This window comes from Leucoraja erinacea, chromosome 2, assembly GCF_028641065.1.
Source record: "Leucoraja erinacea ecotype New England chromosome 2, Leri_hhj_1, whole genome shotgun sequence".
In the NCBI taxonomy this organism is placed as follows: Eukaryota; Metazoa; Chordata; class Chondrichthyes; order Rajiformes; family Rajidae; genus Leucoraja; species Leucoraja erinaceus.
This window is the reverse complement of record NC_073378.1, coordinates 31,718,335-31,735,497: the sequence shown is the minus strand read 5'-3', so window position 1 is coordinate 31,735,497 and position 17,163 is coordinate 31,718,335. Positions and strand designations below refer to the sequence as shown.

The 17,163-nt window shown below is 45.7% G+C and overlaps 1 protein-coding gene across 4 annotated transcripts in view; it reads right to left on the bottom strand.

Annotated features, from left to right (window-relative positions):
* The window catches only part of LOC129708531 (F-actin-uncapping protein LRRC16A-like), a 301,981-nt gene that overhangs the window by 117,354 nt on the left and 167,464 nt on the right, over positions 1 to 17,163 (bottom strand). For all 4 annotated transcript variants that reach the window (XM_055654335.1, XM_055654351.1, XM_055654347.1 and 1 more), the window contains exons 15-16: positions 12,984 to 13,060; positions 2,622 to 2,726 (exon numbers count right to left, since the gene is read on the bottom strand). In XM_055654335.1, coding sequence (XP_055510310.1) covers positions 2,622 to 2,726; positions 12,984 to 13,060 — 182 coding nt within the window. The remainder of the gene's footprint in view (positions 1 to 2,621; positions 2,727 to 12,983; positions 13,061 to 17,163) is intronic.

Sequence of the window (17,163 nt, the reverse complement as noted above, 5' to 3'; positions counted from 1 at the left end):
TACTGGGGGTGAGTTAGAGACAATGCCACTCGCACAGTGCAAAGTGACTATAACGTTGCATTTCTGTTCAAACTGCCGAGTGTGTCCGCCGCACAGAGTCTCTTGCCCAGAGTAGGGGAATCATGAAGTAGAAATAGACAATCGGTGCATGAGGGGGCCATTCAGCCCTTCGAGCCAGCACCGCCATTCATTGTGATCATGGCTGATCGTCCCCAATCAATAACCCGTGCCTGCCTTCTCCCCATATCCCTTGATTCCACTAGCCCCTAGAGCTCTATCTAACTCTCTCTTAAATCCATCGAGTGGTTTGGCCTCCACTGCCCTCTGCGGCAGAGAATTCCACAAATTCACAACTCTCTGGGTGAAAATGTTTTTTCTCACCTCAGTCTTAAATGGCCTCCCCTTTATTCTAAGACTGTGGCCCCTGGTTCTGGACTCGCCCAGAGGACAGAGGTTTAAGGTGAGGGGGAAAAGATTTAATAGGGAAAAAATCTGAGCGGTAACTTCTTCACACAGAGGGTGGTGGGTGTATGGAACGAGCTGCCGCAGGAGATAGTTGAGGCTGGGACTATCCCAACGTTTAAGAAACATTTGGACAGGTACATGGATAGGACAGGTTTGGAGGGGTATGGACCAAGCGCAGGCAGGTGAGACTAGTGTAGCTGGGACATGTTGGCCGGTGAGGGCAAGTTGGGCCAAAGGACCTGTTTCCACGCTGTATCACTCTATGAATCTTTGACCTTGTTGATGACCTTCGGACTATCCTTGCCCAGTCTATCCTATTCTTGATCGGACTTTGCTGGCTTTACCTTGCACTAAATGTCATTCTTATCATGTACCTGTAAATGGATGGATTGTAGTCATGTGTAGGAAGGAACTGCAGATGCTGGTTTAAACTGAAGGTGGACTGAAAATGCTGGAGTAACTCAGCGGGACAGGCAGCATCTCTGGAGAGAAGGAATGGGTGACGTTTCAGGTTGGGACTCTAATGAGGTGTCTCGACCCAAAACGTCTCCCATTCCTTCTCTCCAGAGAAGCTGTCTGTCCCGCTGAGCTACTCCAGCATTTTGTGTCTATCTCCAGTTACCAGCAGCCCTTTACTTTGAATTGCCGAAATAATGTCCAGAGATACAAAAACAGGGATGTATGGTGAGGCTCTATAAGGCGCTCGTCAGGACGCATTTGGAGTATTGCAAGCCGATTCAGGCCGCATATCTGAGGAAGGATGTGCCGGCTCTGGAGAGGGTCCAGAGGAGGTTTACAACAATGATCTTAGGAATGAGTGGGTTAACATATGATGAGCGTTTGTCAGCACTGGACCTGTACTCACTGGAGTTTAGAAGGATGAGGGGGTACCTCATTGGAAGGTACAGAATAGTGAAAGGCCTGGATAGAGTGGATGTGGAGAGGATGTTTACACTAGTGGGAGAGTCCAGGGCCAGAGGTCATAGCCTCGGAATAAAAGGACGTTCCTTCAGGAAGGGGACAAGGAGGAATTTCTTTAGTCAGAGGGTGGCGAATCTGTGAAATTCGTTGCCACAGATGGCTGTGGAAGCCAAGTCAGTGGATATTTTAAAGCCAGACAGATTCTTGATTAGTATGGCTGTAAGGAGTTATAGGAAGAAGGCAGGAGAATGGGGTTAGGAGGGAAGGATAGATCAGTCATGAGTGAATGGCGGAGTAGACGTGATGTGCCGAATGGCCTAATTCTGCTCCTATGACCTCATGGCATTATGACAATTTACAATTTTACCAAAGCCATTTCAGCCACACAGCTGTACGCCTTTGGAGTGTGGGAGGAAACTGGAGCACCCGGAGAAAACCCACCCAGGTCACGGGATGTACAAACTCCGTAAGGACGGGCACCCGTAGTCAGGGTGGAACCTGGATCTCTGGCGCTGTAAGGCAGCAAATCTACCGCTGCGTCACTATGCCACCCTCCATCTCATTGAGGACATTGGACATTGACTATGGACCTGATGCACTATAATTCTGATAATTATATTCTGCATTCTGTAACTCCCCTTTAATTCTATTGTGTTTGAGTTTGACTTGACAGAACCATAGGCAAACAGCATGGAAACAAATCCTTTGACCCGGGTGTGAAAGTTCATGGGGAGCAAGCAGGAAAATAGGATTAGGAGGCAGAGATCAGCCATGATTGAATGGCGGTGTAGACTCGATGGGCCGAATGGCCAAATTCTACTCCTATAACTTATGACCCAGGTCGTACACACCAACCAAGATGCCCAATCAAAGCTCGTCCCATTTTCCCGCATTTGGCCAATACCAATAGACAATAGGTGCAGGAGTAGGCCATTTGGCCCTTAATGTAAGCCAATTAACCTACAAACCTGCACGGCTTTGGAGTGTGGGAGGAAACCGGAGCACCCGGGGAAAACCCGCGCAGGTCACGGGGAGAACGTACAAACACCGTACAGACAAGCCCCACCCGTGGTCAGGATGGAACCCGAGTCTCTGGCGCAGTGAGGCCGCAACTTTATCGCTGCACTGCCGCGCCAAACTCTTAAATGCAAACCAAAGCTTTCCACCGTACCTCGGTGCACGTGACAATAATAAACTGAAACAGAAGAAATCAAAGAGGTGAAAGCAACACTGACTTGACGGCATCCGGTGGAAGTTTTGTGCCTGATAGGTTGATGTGCTTCAAAGCGTGTGAACTGCTGAAGAACATCTTGAACGATTGAGGGATCTCTTTGCCCTTCCTGCAACAGTGAGGGAAGAAGAATTAATGTTGTACCACAGAATTACTCTGTAAACAGACAAAATACGCCAAGACAAATCACAGCAATCCTGAGACCACTTTCACGATATATCGGGGTCACCCCACTAAAGTAATCGAAATTAAACCTTGTATAGAAACAATCACAAGCATTCGGAAAGATGCCCAGTAGAAACAAGGCAAGGCCAGCAGCATTATCACAGACGAGTCGCACCCCGGCCACTCCCTCTCCTCCCCCCTTTCCATCGTGCAAAAGGCACAGAAGTGTGAAAACGCACACCTCCAGATTCAGGGACAATTTATTCCCAGCTGTTAACAGGCAACTGAACCATCCTACCACAACTGGTGACCCTCGGACTATATTTGATCAGACTCTTTTGAATTTATCCTGCACTACTTCCCTTATCATGTATCTAACGTGCCTCAATGACTATCAACCAGTGGCACTAATGCCGGTGGTGATGAAGTGCTTTGAGAGGTTGATCATGGAGCAAATCAACTCCTACCTCCACAAAAACCTGGACCCACTGCAGTTCGCGTACCGCCACAACAGATCAACGGTGGATGCGATCTCGCTGGCCCTCCACTCCGCACTGGACCACTTGGCCAACAAAAACTCATATGTCAGGCTGTTATTCATTGATTACAGCTCGGCATTTAACACAATCATCCCCTCCAAGCTGGTTACCAAACTCGCAGAACTGGGTCTCTGCGCATCCCTCTGCAACTGGATCCTCGACTTCCTCATCCACAGACCACCGTCTGTTCGTATTGGTGGAAATGTGTCAGCCTCGATAACAATCAGCACGGGAGCACCTCAAGGCTGCGTGCTCAGCCCCCTGCTGTACTCACTCTATACCCATGACTGCGTAGCGAACCACAGTGCGAACTCCATCATCAAGTTCGCTGATGCCACCACTATTGTGGGGCGTATCACTGATGGGGATGAGTCAGAATATAGAAGAGAGATCGAGCAACTGTCCATATGGTGCCAGCGCAATAACCTGGCCCTCAACACCAGCAAAACCAAGGAACTGATTGTGGACTTTGGAAGGAGTAGGAGGGGGACCCACAGCACCATTTATATCAACGGGTCGATGGTTGAAAGGGTCAAGAACTTCAAATTCCTGGGCGTGCACATCTCTGAAGATCTTTCCTGGTCCGAGAACACTAACGCAATTATCAAAAAAGCTCATCAGCGCCTCTACTTCCTGAGAAGATTACGGAGAGTCGGATTGTCAAGGAAGACTCTCTCTAACTTCTACAGGTGCACAGTCGAGAGCATACTGACCGGTTGCATCGTGGCTTGATTCGGCAATTTGAGCGCCCTGGAAAAGACTACAAAAAGTAATAAACACTGCCCAGTCCATCATCGGCTCTGACCTTCCTTCCATCGAGGGGATTTATCGCAGTCGCTGCCTCAAAAAGGCTGGCAGTATCATCAAAGACCCACACCATCCTGGCCGCACACTCATCTCCCTGCTACCTTCAGGTAGAAGGTACAGGAGCCTGAAGACTGCAATAACCAGGTTCAGGAATAGCTACTTCCCCACAGCCATCAGGCTATTAAACCTGGCTCGGACAAAACTCTGATTATTAATAACCACTTTCTGTTATTTGCACTTTACCAGTTTATTTATTCATGTGTGTATATATTTATATCATGGTATATGGACCCATTTATCTGTTTTGTAGTAAATGCCTACTATGTTCTGTGTGCTTAAGCAAAGCAAGAATTTCATTGTCCTATACAGGGACACATGACAATAAACTCACTTGAACTTGAACTATACACTGTAGACAACATGTGTTGTCTTTCTGCTGACTGGTTAGCTCGTAACAAAAAGCTTTTCACTGTACCCCGGTGCACGTGACAATAAACTAAACTGAAACAAAGAAGTGGTTTACACAAAATGCTGGAGTAACTCAGCGGGTCAGGCAACATCACCGGAGTATATGAAAAGGTGATGTTTTAGGTCAGGACCCTTCCTAGTGGAAACCCAGACTGATAAAATAACCCAACTTTCATTGCTTTTATTAAGGTTTTAACGAATTTATGCCTTGGTTCCTCAAAGCCTACATTCTGTAAATGGCCTTTATATCTGAGAAAGACACAAAGTGTTGGAGTAACTCAGCGGGTCAGGCAGCATCTTTGGAGAAAATGAATGGGTTATATTTCGGGTCGGGACCCTTTTTTAGATATCATATTCTTCTGATAAAAACTTTAAAAAAAAAACTTCTCATGAACTGAAAACATCAACGGCCCAAAATTCTGAAGAAGGGTCTCGTCCCGAAACGTCACCCATTCCTTCTCTCCAGAGATGCTGCCTGTCCTGCTGAGTTACCCGAACATTGTGCGTCTACCTTCGATTTAAACCAGCATCTGCAGTTCTTTCCAACAACCCAAAACGTTGGCTTCTTCTCCACATCCTGTCCGCTAAATCCATAATAACATCGTAAGAATATCTATGTCATTATAGAAACATAGAAAATAGGTGCAGGAGTAGGCCATTCGGCCCTTCGAGCCTGCACCGCCATTCAATATGATCATGGCTGAACATCCAACTCAGTATCCTGTACCTGCCTTCTCTCCATACCCCCTGATTTTCTCATCTCGGTCCTAAAGGATTTCCCCTCTATCCTTAAGTTGTGACCCCTTGTCCTGGACTTCCCCAACATCGGGAACAATCTTCCTGCATCTAGCCTGTCCAACCCCTTAAGAATTTTGTACGTTTCTATAAGATCCCCCCTCAATCTCCTAAATTCTAGCGAGTACAAGCCGAGTCTATCCAGTCTTTCTTCATATGAAAGTCCTGACATCCCAGGAATCAGTCTGGTGAACCCTCTCTGCACTCCCTCAATGGCAATAATGTCCTTCCTCAGATTTGGAGACCAGAACTGTATGAAATACTCCAGGTGTGGTCTCACCAAGACCCTGTACAACTGCAGTAGAACCTCCCTGCTCCTATACTCAAATCCTTTTGCTATGAGTGCAAACATACCATTCGTTTTCTTCACTGCCTGCTGCACCTGCATGCCTACTTTCAGTGACTGGTGTACCATGACACCCAGGTCTCGTTGCATCTCCCCCTTTCCTAATCGGCCACCATTCAGATAATAGTCTGCTTTCCTGTTTTTGCCACCAAAGTGGATAACCTCACATTTATCCACATTATACTGCATCTGCCGTGCATTTGCCCACTCACCCAGCCTATCCAAGTCACTTTGCAGCCTCGTAGAATCCTCCTCACTGCTAACACTGCCCCCCAGCTTAGTGTCATCCGCAAACTTGGAGATGTTGCATTCAATTCCCTCGTCCAAATCATTAATATATATTGTAAATAGCTAGGGTCCCAGCACTGAGCATTGCGGTACCCCACTAGTCACTGCCTGCCATTCTGAAAAGGACCCGTTTACTCCTACTCTTTGCTTCCTGTTTGCCAGTCAGTTTTCAATCCAATCAATACTGAACCCCCAATACCGTGTGCTTTAAGTTTGTATACTAATCTCTTATGTGGGACCTTGTCGAAAGCCTTCTGAAAGTCCAGATATAACACATCCACTGGTTCTCCTCTATCCACTCTACTAGTTACTTCCTCGAAAAATTCTATAAGATTCGTCAGACATGATTTACCTTTCGTAAATCCATGCTGACTTTGTCCAATGATTTTACCACTTTTCAAATGTGCTGCTATCCCATCTTTAATAACTGACTCTAGCAGTTTCCCCACTACCGATGTTAAACTAACTGGTCTGTAATTCCCTGTCTTCTCTCTCCCTCCCTTTTTAAAAAAGTGGGGTTACATTAGCTACCCTCCAATCCTCAGGAACTACTCCAGAATCTAAAGAGTTTTGAAAAATTATCACTAATGCATCCACTATTTCTGGAGCTACTTTTTTAAGTACTCTGGGATGCAGCCTATCTGGCCCTGGGGATTTATCGGCCTTTAATCCATTCAATTTACCTAACACCACTTCCCGGCTAACCTGGATTTCACTCAGTACTTCCATCTCCTTTGACCCGCGGTCCCCTGCTATTTCCGGCAGATTATTTATGTCTTCCTTAGTGAAGACGGAACAAAAGTAGTTATTCAATTGGTCCGCCATGTCCTTGTTCCCCATGATCAATTCACCTGTTTCTGACTGCAAGGGACCTACATTTGTTGTATACTAATCTCTTATGTGGGACCTTGTCGAAAGCCTTCTGAAAGTCCAGATATAACACATCCACTGGTTCTCCCCTATCCACTCTACTAGTTACTTCCTCGAAAAATTCTAAGATTCGTCAGACATGATTTACCTTTCGTAAATCCATGCTGACTTTGTCCAATGATTTCACCACTTTTCAAATGTGCTGCTATCCCATCTTTAATAACTGACTCTAGCAGTCTCATCCATTACACAAGCCTCCAGTAGTTAATCAATGCAAGGTAGACAACAAAATGCTGGAGAAACTCAGCGGGTGAGGCAGGATTTCCTTCGCTCCACAGATGCTGCCTCACCCCGCTGAGTTTCTCCAGCATTTTTTGTCTACCTTCGATTTTCCAGCATCTGCAGTTCCTTCTTAAACAGTTAATCAATGCAACTACCTTGTTTTGAAAGGCCAGGTTAGAGTGGATGTGGAGAGGATGTTTCCACCAGTGGGACAGTCTGGGACCAGAGGTCACAGCCTCAGAATTAAAGGACGTTCCTTCAGGAAGGAGATGAGGAGGAATTTCTTTAATCAGAGGGTGGTGAATCTGTGGAATTCATTGCCACAGAAGGCTGTGGAGGCGAAGTCAGTGGATATTTTTAAGGCAGAGATAGATAAATTAGAGACAATAGACAATAGGTGCAGGAGTAGGCCATTCAGCCCTTCGAGCCAGCACCGTGGCTGGTCATCCCCAATCAGTACCCTGTTCCTGCCTTCTCCCCATATCCCCTGACTACACTATCTTTAAGAGCCCCATCTAGCTCTCTCTTGAAAGTATCCAGAGAACCGGCCTCCACCGTCCTCTGAGGCAGAGAATTCCACACTCATAACTCTCTGTGTGAAGAAGTGTTTCCTCGTCTCCGTTATAAATGGCTTACCCCTTATTCTTAAACTGTGGCCCCTTGTTCTGGACTCCCCCAACATCGGGAACATGTTTCCTGCCTCTAGCATGGCCAAACCCTTATTAATCTTACATGTTTCAATAAGATCCCCTCTCATCCTTCTGGACTCCAGAGTGTACAAGCTCAGCTGCTCCATTCTCTCAGCATATGACAGTCCCGCCATCCCAGGAATTAACCTTGTAAACTTACTCTGCACCCCCTTAATAGCAAGAATGTTATTCTGCAAATTAGGGGTCAAAACTGCACAATACTCCAGGTCTGGTCTCACTAGGGCCCTATACAACTGCAGAAGGACCTCTTTGCTCCTATATTCCTCCTCTTGTTATGAAGGACAACATGCATTTGCTTTCTTCACTGCCTGCTGTACCTGCATGCTTACTTTCAGTGACTGATGAACAAGGACCCTCAGATCCCGTTGTACTTCCCCTTTTCCCAACTTGACACCATTTAGATAATAATCTGCCTTCCTGTTTTTGCTACCAAAGTGGATAACTTCACATTTATCCACATTAAACTGCACCTGCCATGCACCAGTCCAAGTCACCCTGCATTCTCACAGCATCCTCCTCACAGTTCACACTGCCACCCAGCTTTGTGTCATCTGCAAATTTGCTAATGTTACTTTGAATCACTTCATCTAAATCATTGATGTATATTGAAATAGCTGCGGTCCCAGCACCGAGCCTTGCGGTACCCCACTAGTCTCTGCCTGCCATTCTGAAAGTGACCCGTTAATCCCTACTCTCTGTTTCCTGTCTGCCAACAATTTTCTATCCATGTCAGCACTTTACCCTCAATATCATGTGCTCTAATTGTGCCCACTAATCTCCTGTGGGACCTTATCAAAGGCTTTCTGAAAGTCCAGGTACACTACATCCACTGGCTCTCCCTTGTCCATTTTCCTAGTTACATCCTCAAAAAATTCCAGAAGATTAGTCAAGAATGATTTCCCAATCGTAAATCCATGCTGACTCGGACCGATCCTGTTACTGCTATCCAAATGTGGCGCTATTTCATCTTTTATAATTGACTCAAGCATCTTCCCCAACACTGATGTCAGGCTAACTGGTCTATAATTCCCTGGTTTCTCTCTCCCACCTTTCTTAAAAAGTGGGATAAAATTAGCTACCCTTCAATCCACAGGAACTGATCCTGAGTCTATGGAACATTGGAAAATTATCATCAATACTTCCACGATTTCTGGAGCCACTTCATTAAGTACCCTGGGATGCAGACTTTATCAGCCTTCAGTCCCATCAGTCTATCCAACACCATTTCCTGCCTAATGTGGATTTCCTTCAGTTCCTCCGTCACCCCAGATCCTCTGGCGCTAGTATATCAGGAAGATTGTTTGGGTCCTCCTTAGTGAAGAAGGATCCAAAGTACCTGTTCAACTCATCTGCCATTTCCTTGTGCTCCATAATAAATTCACCTTTGTCAGTCTTCAAGGGTCCAACTTTGGTCTTAACTATTTTTTTTCCTCTTCCCATACCTAAAGAAGTTTTTACTATCCTCCTTTATATTCTTGGCTAGCTTACCTTCATACCTCATCTTTTCTCCCCGTATTGCCTTTTTGGTTATCTTCTGTTGCTCTTTAAACATTACCCAATCCTCTTGCTTCCCGCTCATCTTTGCTACTTTGTACTTCTTCTCTTTTATTTTTAAACTGTCCCTGACGTTCCTTGTCAGCCATGGTCGTCCCTTACTCCCCTTGGAATCTTTCTTCCTCCTGGGAATGAACTGATCCTGCACCTTCTGTATTATTCCCATAAATACCTGCCATTGTTGTTCCACTGTCATCCCTGCTGGGGTATCTTTCCAGTCAACTTTGGCCAGCTCCTCTCCCATGCCTCCATAGTCCCCTTTGTTCAACTGTAACACTGACACCTCCCATTTACCCTTCTCCCTCTCCAATTGTAGATTAAACTAGACCACATTATGGTCACTACCTCCTAATGGCTCCTTAGCCTAAAGTTCCTTTGTCAAATCTAGTTCATTAGATTACACTAAATCCAGAATTGCCTTCTCTGTGGTAGGCTCCAATATGTTGCTCTAAGAATCCATCACAAAGGCACTTCACAAAGTGCCTTTCTTGGGGTCCAGTACCAACCTGATTTTCCCAGTCTACCTGCATGTTGAAATCTCCCATAACAACCACTGCATTACCTTTGCTACATGCCAATTTTAACTCCTGATTCAACGCACCCTATATCCAGGCTACTGTTTGCACTGTACTGCTTGGGGGAGCCCTTTAGGGTCTTTTTACCCTTACAATTCCTTAGTTCTATCCATACTGACTCCACATCTCCTGTTTCAATGTCACCCCTTGCAAGGGACTGAATTTCATTCCTCACCAACAGAGCAATCCCACCCCCTCTGCCCACCTGTCTGTCTTTTCGATAGGTATACCCTTGAATATTCAGTTCCCAGCCCTGGCCCTCGTGCAGCCATGTCTCAGTAATTCCCACAGCATCATACTTGCCAATTTCTAACTGAGCCTCAAACACGTCCACTTTATTTCTTATTCTGATTAGTACGGGTGACAGGGGTTATGAGGAAGAGGCAGGAGAATGGGGTTGAGAGAGAAAGATAGATCAGCCATGATTGAATGGCGGAATTGACAAGATGGACCAAATGGCCTAATTCTGCTCCTATCACATGAACTTTAAAGAAGTCAGGTCCTTCCTCACAAAGTGTGTGGTATTTATCTTGGACCACTCCAGGTGAACTGACTGAAATATCACAGGGAGCACAAAAAATAAAAGCCATTTTAATTAAAAAAAACTCTAGACTTTAGAGACAGGTAGAAACAGGCCCTTCGGCCCACCGAGTTCCTGCCGACAAACAATCTCCCCGTACACTAGCACTATCCTGCACACTAGGGACAATTTGCAGTTTACAGAACCCAATTAACCTACAAACCTGCACGTCTTTGGACTGTGGGATGTTGGGGGAGTCCAGAACCAGGGATCACAGTTTAATAATAAGGAGAACTGGGAAGGGGGAGGGAATGTGGAGAGAGGGAAAGCAAGGGCTACTTGAAGTTAGAGAAGTCAATGTTCATACCGCTGGGGTGTAAGGTACCCAAGTGAAATACGAGGTGCTGCTCCTCTAATTTGCACTGGGCCTCACTCTGACAATGGAGGAGGCCCAGGACAGAAAGTTCAGTGTGGGAATGGGAGAGGGAGTTAAAGTGTTGAGCAACCTAGAGATCAGGTAGGTTTAGGCGTCGCCTCCCCCTTCTCCGACCAGTTTAACTGTCTCCGACTACAATATCTCTCTGAACAGCCCTCTCCCCAGACATCAGTCTGAAGCAGGGTCTCAACCCGAAATGTCGGCCATTCCTCCTCTCCAGAGATGCTTCCTGCCCCGCTGAGTTTCTCCAGCATTTTGTGTCTATCTTCGGTTTACCAGAATTATGTCTGTATTAGACGGTATTATCTACGAGGAGAAGACTTGGACTGTTTCGTATGGAACGTAAATGGTCCTGTGGATAGGGTGAACTGTTTTAAATATCTGGGAGTCCACATCTCTGAGGATATGACATGGGCATCACACGCCTCAGCACTCGTGAGTAAGGCAAGGCAGCGCCTTTACCACCTCAGGCAATTGAGGAAATTCAGAGTGTCTCCGAGGATCCTCCAGTGCTTCTACGCAGCGGCGGTGGAAAGCATCTTGTCCAGGAACATTACCATCTGGTTTGGGAATTGCTCTGCCAAGGACAAGAAGGCTCTGCAGAGAGTAGTGCGTTCGGCCGAACGCACTATGGGAACTTCACTCACCCCCCTGCAGGAACTATACAACAGGAGGTGCAACTCCAGAGCAAACAAAATCATGGGCGACCCCTTCCACCCCTGCAACGGTCTGTTCCAGCCGCTACAGTCAGGCAAACGCCTCCGTTGCCATGCGGTGAGAACGGAGAGGTTGAGAAGGAGTTTCTTCCCAGAGGCAATTCGGACTGTAAACGCCTATCTCACCAGGGACTAACTCTACAGAACATTTTTCCTTCCATTATTTATTATGAAAAAGAATATGTGTGTTATGATTGTGTTTATAATTTGTTTGGTTGTTTTGTTGTTTGTCTTTTGCACAAAAGTCCGCGAGCATTGCCACTTTCATTTCACTGCACATCTCGTATGTGTATGTGACAAATAAACTCAACTTGACTTGACTTGACGAAGATTGAAGGAAGATAGAGCAGATAGAAGTAAAAACAATTATGACAAGCGTTGATAGGGTAAACAGTCAGAACCTTATTCCCAGTATGGAAATATTCAGATTCAATTTTAATTGTCATTGTCAGTGTACAGTATAGAGACAACGAAATGCATTTATAAATGCATTGCGAATGCATTGCATTTGCATAATGCATTGCAAATATCAAATACGAAGGGCCAAAGCTTAAGGTGAGATAAAATTGTGCATTTGGCAATTACAGAGGTTTGTTCTTTCGTGCCCCTTCCCAAATATTACAAATCTTTCAAGTGCAGAAAATAATACAGTAAACCCTCGTTATTATAGATCTCGTTATAATGTATTTTGGTTATAGTCGACTGTCTCTTTAAGGAAACTGGCTGTTAGTTATGTTGCAGAGGCCATCGAAATTGACAAGGTGTTGAAATGGACATGGTATTGAAATGGACATGGTGTTGAAATTGACAAGGTGTTGAAATTGACAAGATATTGAAATTGACAATGCGTAGAAATTGACAAGGCATTGAAATTGACAAGGTGTTGAAATTGATACGGCATGGAAATTGACAAGGCATTGAAATTTACAAGCAATCGCTTTGATCGACATTTAATTCTATTAAACAATGTAACAAACAACCTATAGTATTGTTAGCTTGCAGTAAGAAAATTATATTGTTAGCTCTATCTGAAGTTGGTGCGAACTCGGTAGGCTGAAGGGCCTGTTTCCACTCTGTATCTCTAAAGTTTAAAGGTCAGACAGCAGGTTCGGTCCTCTATAAACAGAGGTCTGTTATAACGAGGTGTGTTGGAAGGAACTGCAGATCTGAAGAAGGGCACCCATTCCTTCTCTCCAGAGATGATGTTTGTCCCGCTGAGTTACTCCAGCATTTTACTGTACTTAAAGCGAGATGAGAACCAGTGAAGATAAACATATTTAAAGCAGATGGATTACCTGTGGGAGAAGATACTTTTAGACAGGTGCAGAGACGCCAGGTGTTGGCAACATCCCCGCAGAAGTGCCGCACACACCTGCAAAACAAGAACACTTAGTAACCAGTGACATCCACCGCCATCTTGTACATGTCCCCCACTTACAGAATGCACAACTGCAGTTGTAGTTCATGAGTTATAGTAGCAGAATTAGGCCATTAGGCCCATCGCGTCTACTCCACCATTCAATCATGGCTGATCTATGTATCTTTCCCTTGTATGACTATCCATCTAATTATCCATCTATCAATTCTGTCTGTCTGTCTGTCTGTCTGTCTGTCTGTCTGTCTGTCTGTCTGTCTGTCTGTCTGTCTGTCTGTCTGTCTGTCTGTCTGTCTTATCTCTGCTCCCGAAAAAAGAAAATAGTCCGTTACGTATCGTTAGTTTTTGAAGATGAAACATTCCATAGAACAGAATGTGGGCAAACTCAATGCTCGATGCTAAAGTGAACAGTCCCAGAGGGCGGTGGAGGCCGGTTCTCTGGATGCATTCAAGAGAGAGCTAGATAGGGCTCTTAAAAATAGCGGAGTCAGGGGATATGGGGAGAAGGAAGGAACGGGGTACTGATTGGGGATGATCAGCCATGATCACAGTGATGTGATGGGAGATTCCAGGAAGGGAGAACATGGGTTACTGGCACAGTGAGCTCTCCTCGCTTGCTGCAACTCCTAAGATCATACGATCATGTGATAATAGACAATAGACAATAGGTGCAGGAGTAGGCCATTTGGCCCTTCGAGCCAGCACCGCTATTCAATGTGATCATCGTTTCTGCCTTCTCCCCATATCACCTGACTCCGCTATTTTTAAGAGCCCAATCTAGCTCTCTCTCGAAAACATCCAGAGAACCTGCCTCCACCGCACTCTGAGGCAGAGAATTCCACACACTCACCACTCTGTGAGAAAAAGTGTTTCATCGTCTCTGGTCTAAATGGCTTACTCCTTATTCTTAAACTGTGGCCCCTGGTTCTGGACTCCACCAACATCGGGAACATATTTCCTGTCTCTAGTGTGTCCAAGCCCTTAACAATAGGAGTGATAGGAGTAGAATTAGGCCACTCGGCCCATCAAGTCTACTCCGTCATTTAATGATGGCTGATCCATCTCTCTCTCCTGATCCCGTCCTCCTGCCATCTCCCCGTAACCTCTGACACCCATTTGTTTGAAATGATGACTATGAGTCTTTGCTACTTGTCACAGTCATAGAGTGATACAGTATGGAAACAGGCCCTTCACCCCAACGTGCCCACATCGGCCAACATGTTCCATCTACACTAGTCCCACCTATCCTTCCAAACCTGTCTAATTGTTTGGACCATATCCTTCCAAACCTGTCTAATTGATTCTTAAACATTGCAATAGTCCCAGCCTCAACTACATCCTCCAGCAACTTGTTCCGTACACTCACCACCCTTTGCGTGAAAAGGTTACCTATTAAATGCTCAGATTCCTGTTAAATCTTTCCACCTTGTATGTGTAGACAGTGAATTATATATCTATCACAGAATTGTGGCATGTCAGTGGGTATCTTTTAAGGCAGTGATAGATAGATTCTTAATTAGTATGGGTGTTGGGGGTTATGGGGAGAAGGCAGGAGAATGGGGTTAGGTGGGAGAGACAGATCAGCTATGATTGAATGGCGGAATAGACTTGATGGGCTGAACAGCCTAATTCTACTCCTATTACAAATTACCTTAGTAAATGATGCAGTACACAACACCACAGGAGATCCTTCTTCCCTGTGGCTATCAAACTGTACAACTCCTCCCCTCTCTGTCGCGGGGTAGATTGAGGCTGACTACCCTCCTCCCCCCCCCAATCCGATTCAGATTCAGATTCAGATTCAACTTGAATTGTCATTGTCAGTGTACAGTACTGAGACAACGAAATGCAGTTAGCATCTCCCTGGAAGAGCGACATAGCATATGATTTCAATAAATAAATCTATTTACATGCATACAGTCATAGTGTTTTTCCTGTGGGAGGAGTGAGCATCTCTGGTGGGAAAGAGATAGACCTGTCGAGGTCCACACGTGGTGCAAGCAAATAATTAACCGACACAGCCCCGCCGCTGACTCGCGCATCAGGTTAATATTTTACCACTACTGTGCCAATTCTCGTGAGCAAACCCGAGCTTCACGCCAACAAACGATCATAGCTCCGCTCAATGATCATTGACTCCAACTGCCAAACGTTCGAATTCCAACTGCCGCCTTTGACGCCCCCTCTGACCGCGTGATTGGTCGGCCCAGATCACGCCCGGTCCACGCGAGAGTTCGAGCCCGACCAACGGAGGTTCGATACCAGCGTGGCTCAGGCCAAAGATCCTATAGCGAGCAAATTAGATCACTCGACGAAAAAGACGTAGTACGGTCATGGGCAGATTCATGGGACCCCATTTCTGTAACCAGCTTCCGTCTCCACACCAAAGATCCCATAGGATACTAGTGCGGAGACGGAAGCCGGTTACGGAAACATCCTCGTAAAAATAAAAGTTATTTGGGAAAAACCTTCTCCTCATTTTCAGAATTATAATTTATTAACACAAACTGTTCCCCCGCAACGTTGATTACACTGCGAGTCGGGTCGGGTCGGGTTACGGAAATGGATGGAAAAAAGGCCCACGTTCCGCTCCATTGCGTACTACACGTTAGCCCATTGCATTTAGAAGGAGTGGTTTATCTTGCTCCGCCATAGGATCTTTGGCTCAGGTCGCTACAGTGTAGGATACATGGTCTGTTTGGTCAGCATGCAACACCATGCTTTGCTGTGTATCTCGGTACAACGACCATCAAGCTATTGAGCACCATGAACTCCAAGTAAATTGCCCTTGTTTAGTGTAGCTCATTGTTGTCTCGTGTATCAAGGTATGGTGAAAAGCCTTTCTTTGCGTGCTATCCAGTCATGGAAAAGACTGCACATGATTGGAATCAAGCCGTCCATAGAGATAAAGGCTAAAGGGAAGATAGACACAAAATGCTGGAGTAACTCAGCGGGACAGGCAGCATCTCTGGAGAGAAGGAATGGGTGACATGTCTGTTCAGACTGATGATGTTTCGGGTCAATTCCCTTCTTCAGGTCTGAAGAAGGGTCTCGGCCTGAAACGTCTGTGGAATTCTCCATCCTGCACCTATTGTCTATGGTCTATTGTCTATTGCCATCCGTTCCTTCTCTCCAGAAATGCTGCCTGTCCCGCTGAGTTACTCCAGAATTTTGTGTCTATTTTCGATTTAAACCAGCAACTGCAGTTCCTTCCTACACATAAAGAATGAAGGGTCCCTTCTATCTCAGGAACCCGATTTAGTGCAAGATAAAGCCCGTTAAGGTCCAATTAAAGATAGATCAAAGGTCTCCAATGAGGTAGACAGTAGTTCAGCACTGTTCTCTGCTTGTGGTAGGATGGTTCAGTTGCCTGATAACAGCTGGGAAGAAACTGTCCCTGAATCTGGAGGTGTGCGTTTTCACACTTCAGTACCTCTTGCTTGATGGGAGAGGGGAGAAGAGGGAGTGACCGGGATGAGATTGGTCCTTGATTACGCTGCTGGCCTTGCTAAGGCAGTGGCATTATCAAGGGCCAGCAGTGGACCATCTGACAAGTCCCCCTCCCTACTCACAACGCAAGAGACATTGATATATTTAGCTGCGATAATTCTCGGAGATGAGCAGTAAATATTCCGCAGAATATCTTCAGTGTTTCACAAGGAGAGATGACATGAATCTAACATTTACTCCCTAAATACAAATGGTTAAAGATTAATTTCGGAGAGATTTATCGGACTTAGAAAGAAACCGCTGGTAAAGCTAGAAAATTCTCTGTCATTGGAGAATCCAGGCTTTTCTGGGTAGAAGGCAGCCAGCAAACATCTGTTCATGCTGGGGGTTATGGAAGTGTGGCATGCCCTCCCACGAAAAGCAGATGCTCCATCTATAATTTAACATTGGAACTTGGTAGATGTTTGCTATCCAAGGGTATTAAGAGATGTGGTGTTAATGTTGTCTGTATCCTGTGGATTACGGATTGAGAGCAGAGAGATGGTGGATCGAGGGATGGATATGGGCGTGCACACTCACACACACTCACACATGCACACAGGCGCACGCACACACTCACGCATACACACAAACAACACATGTACCAGCAG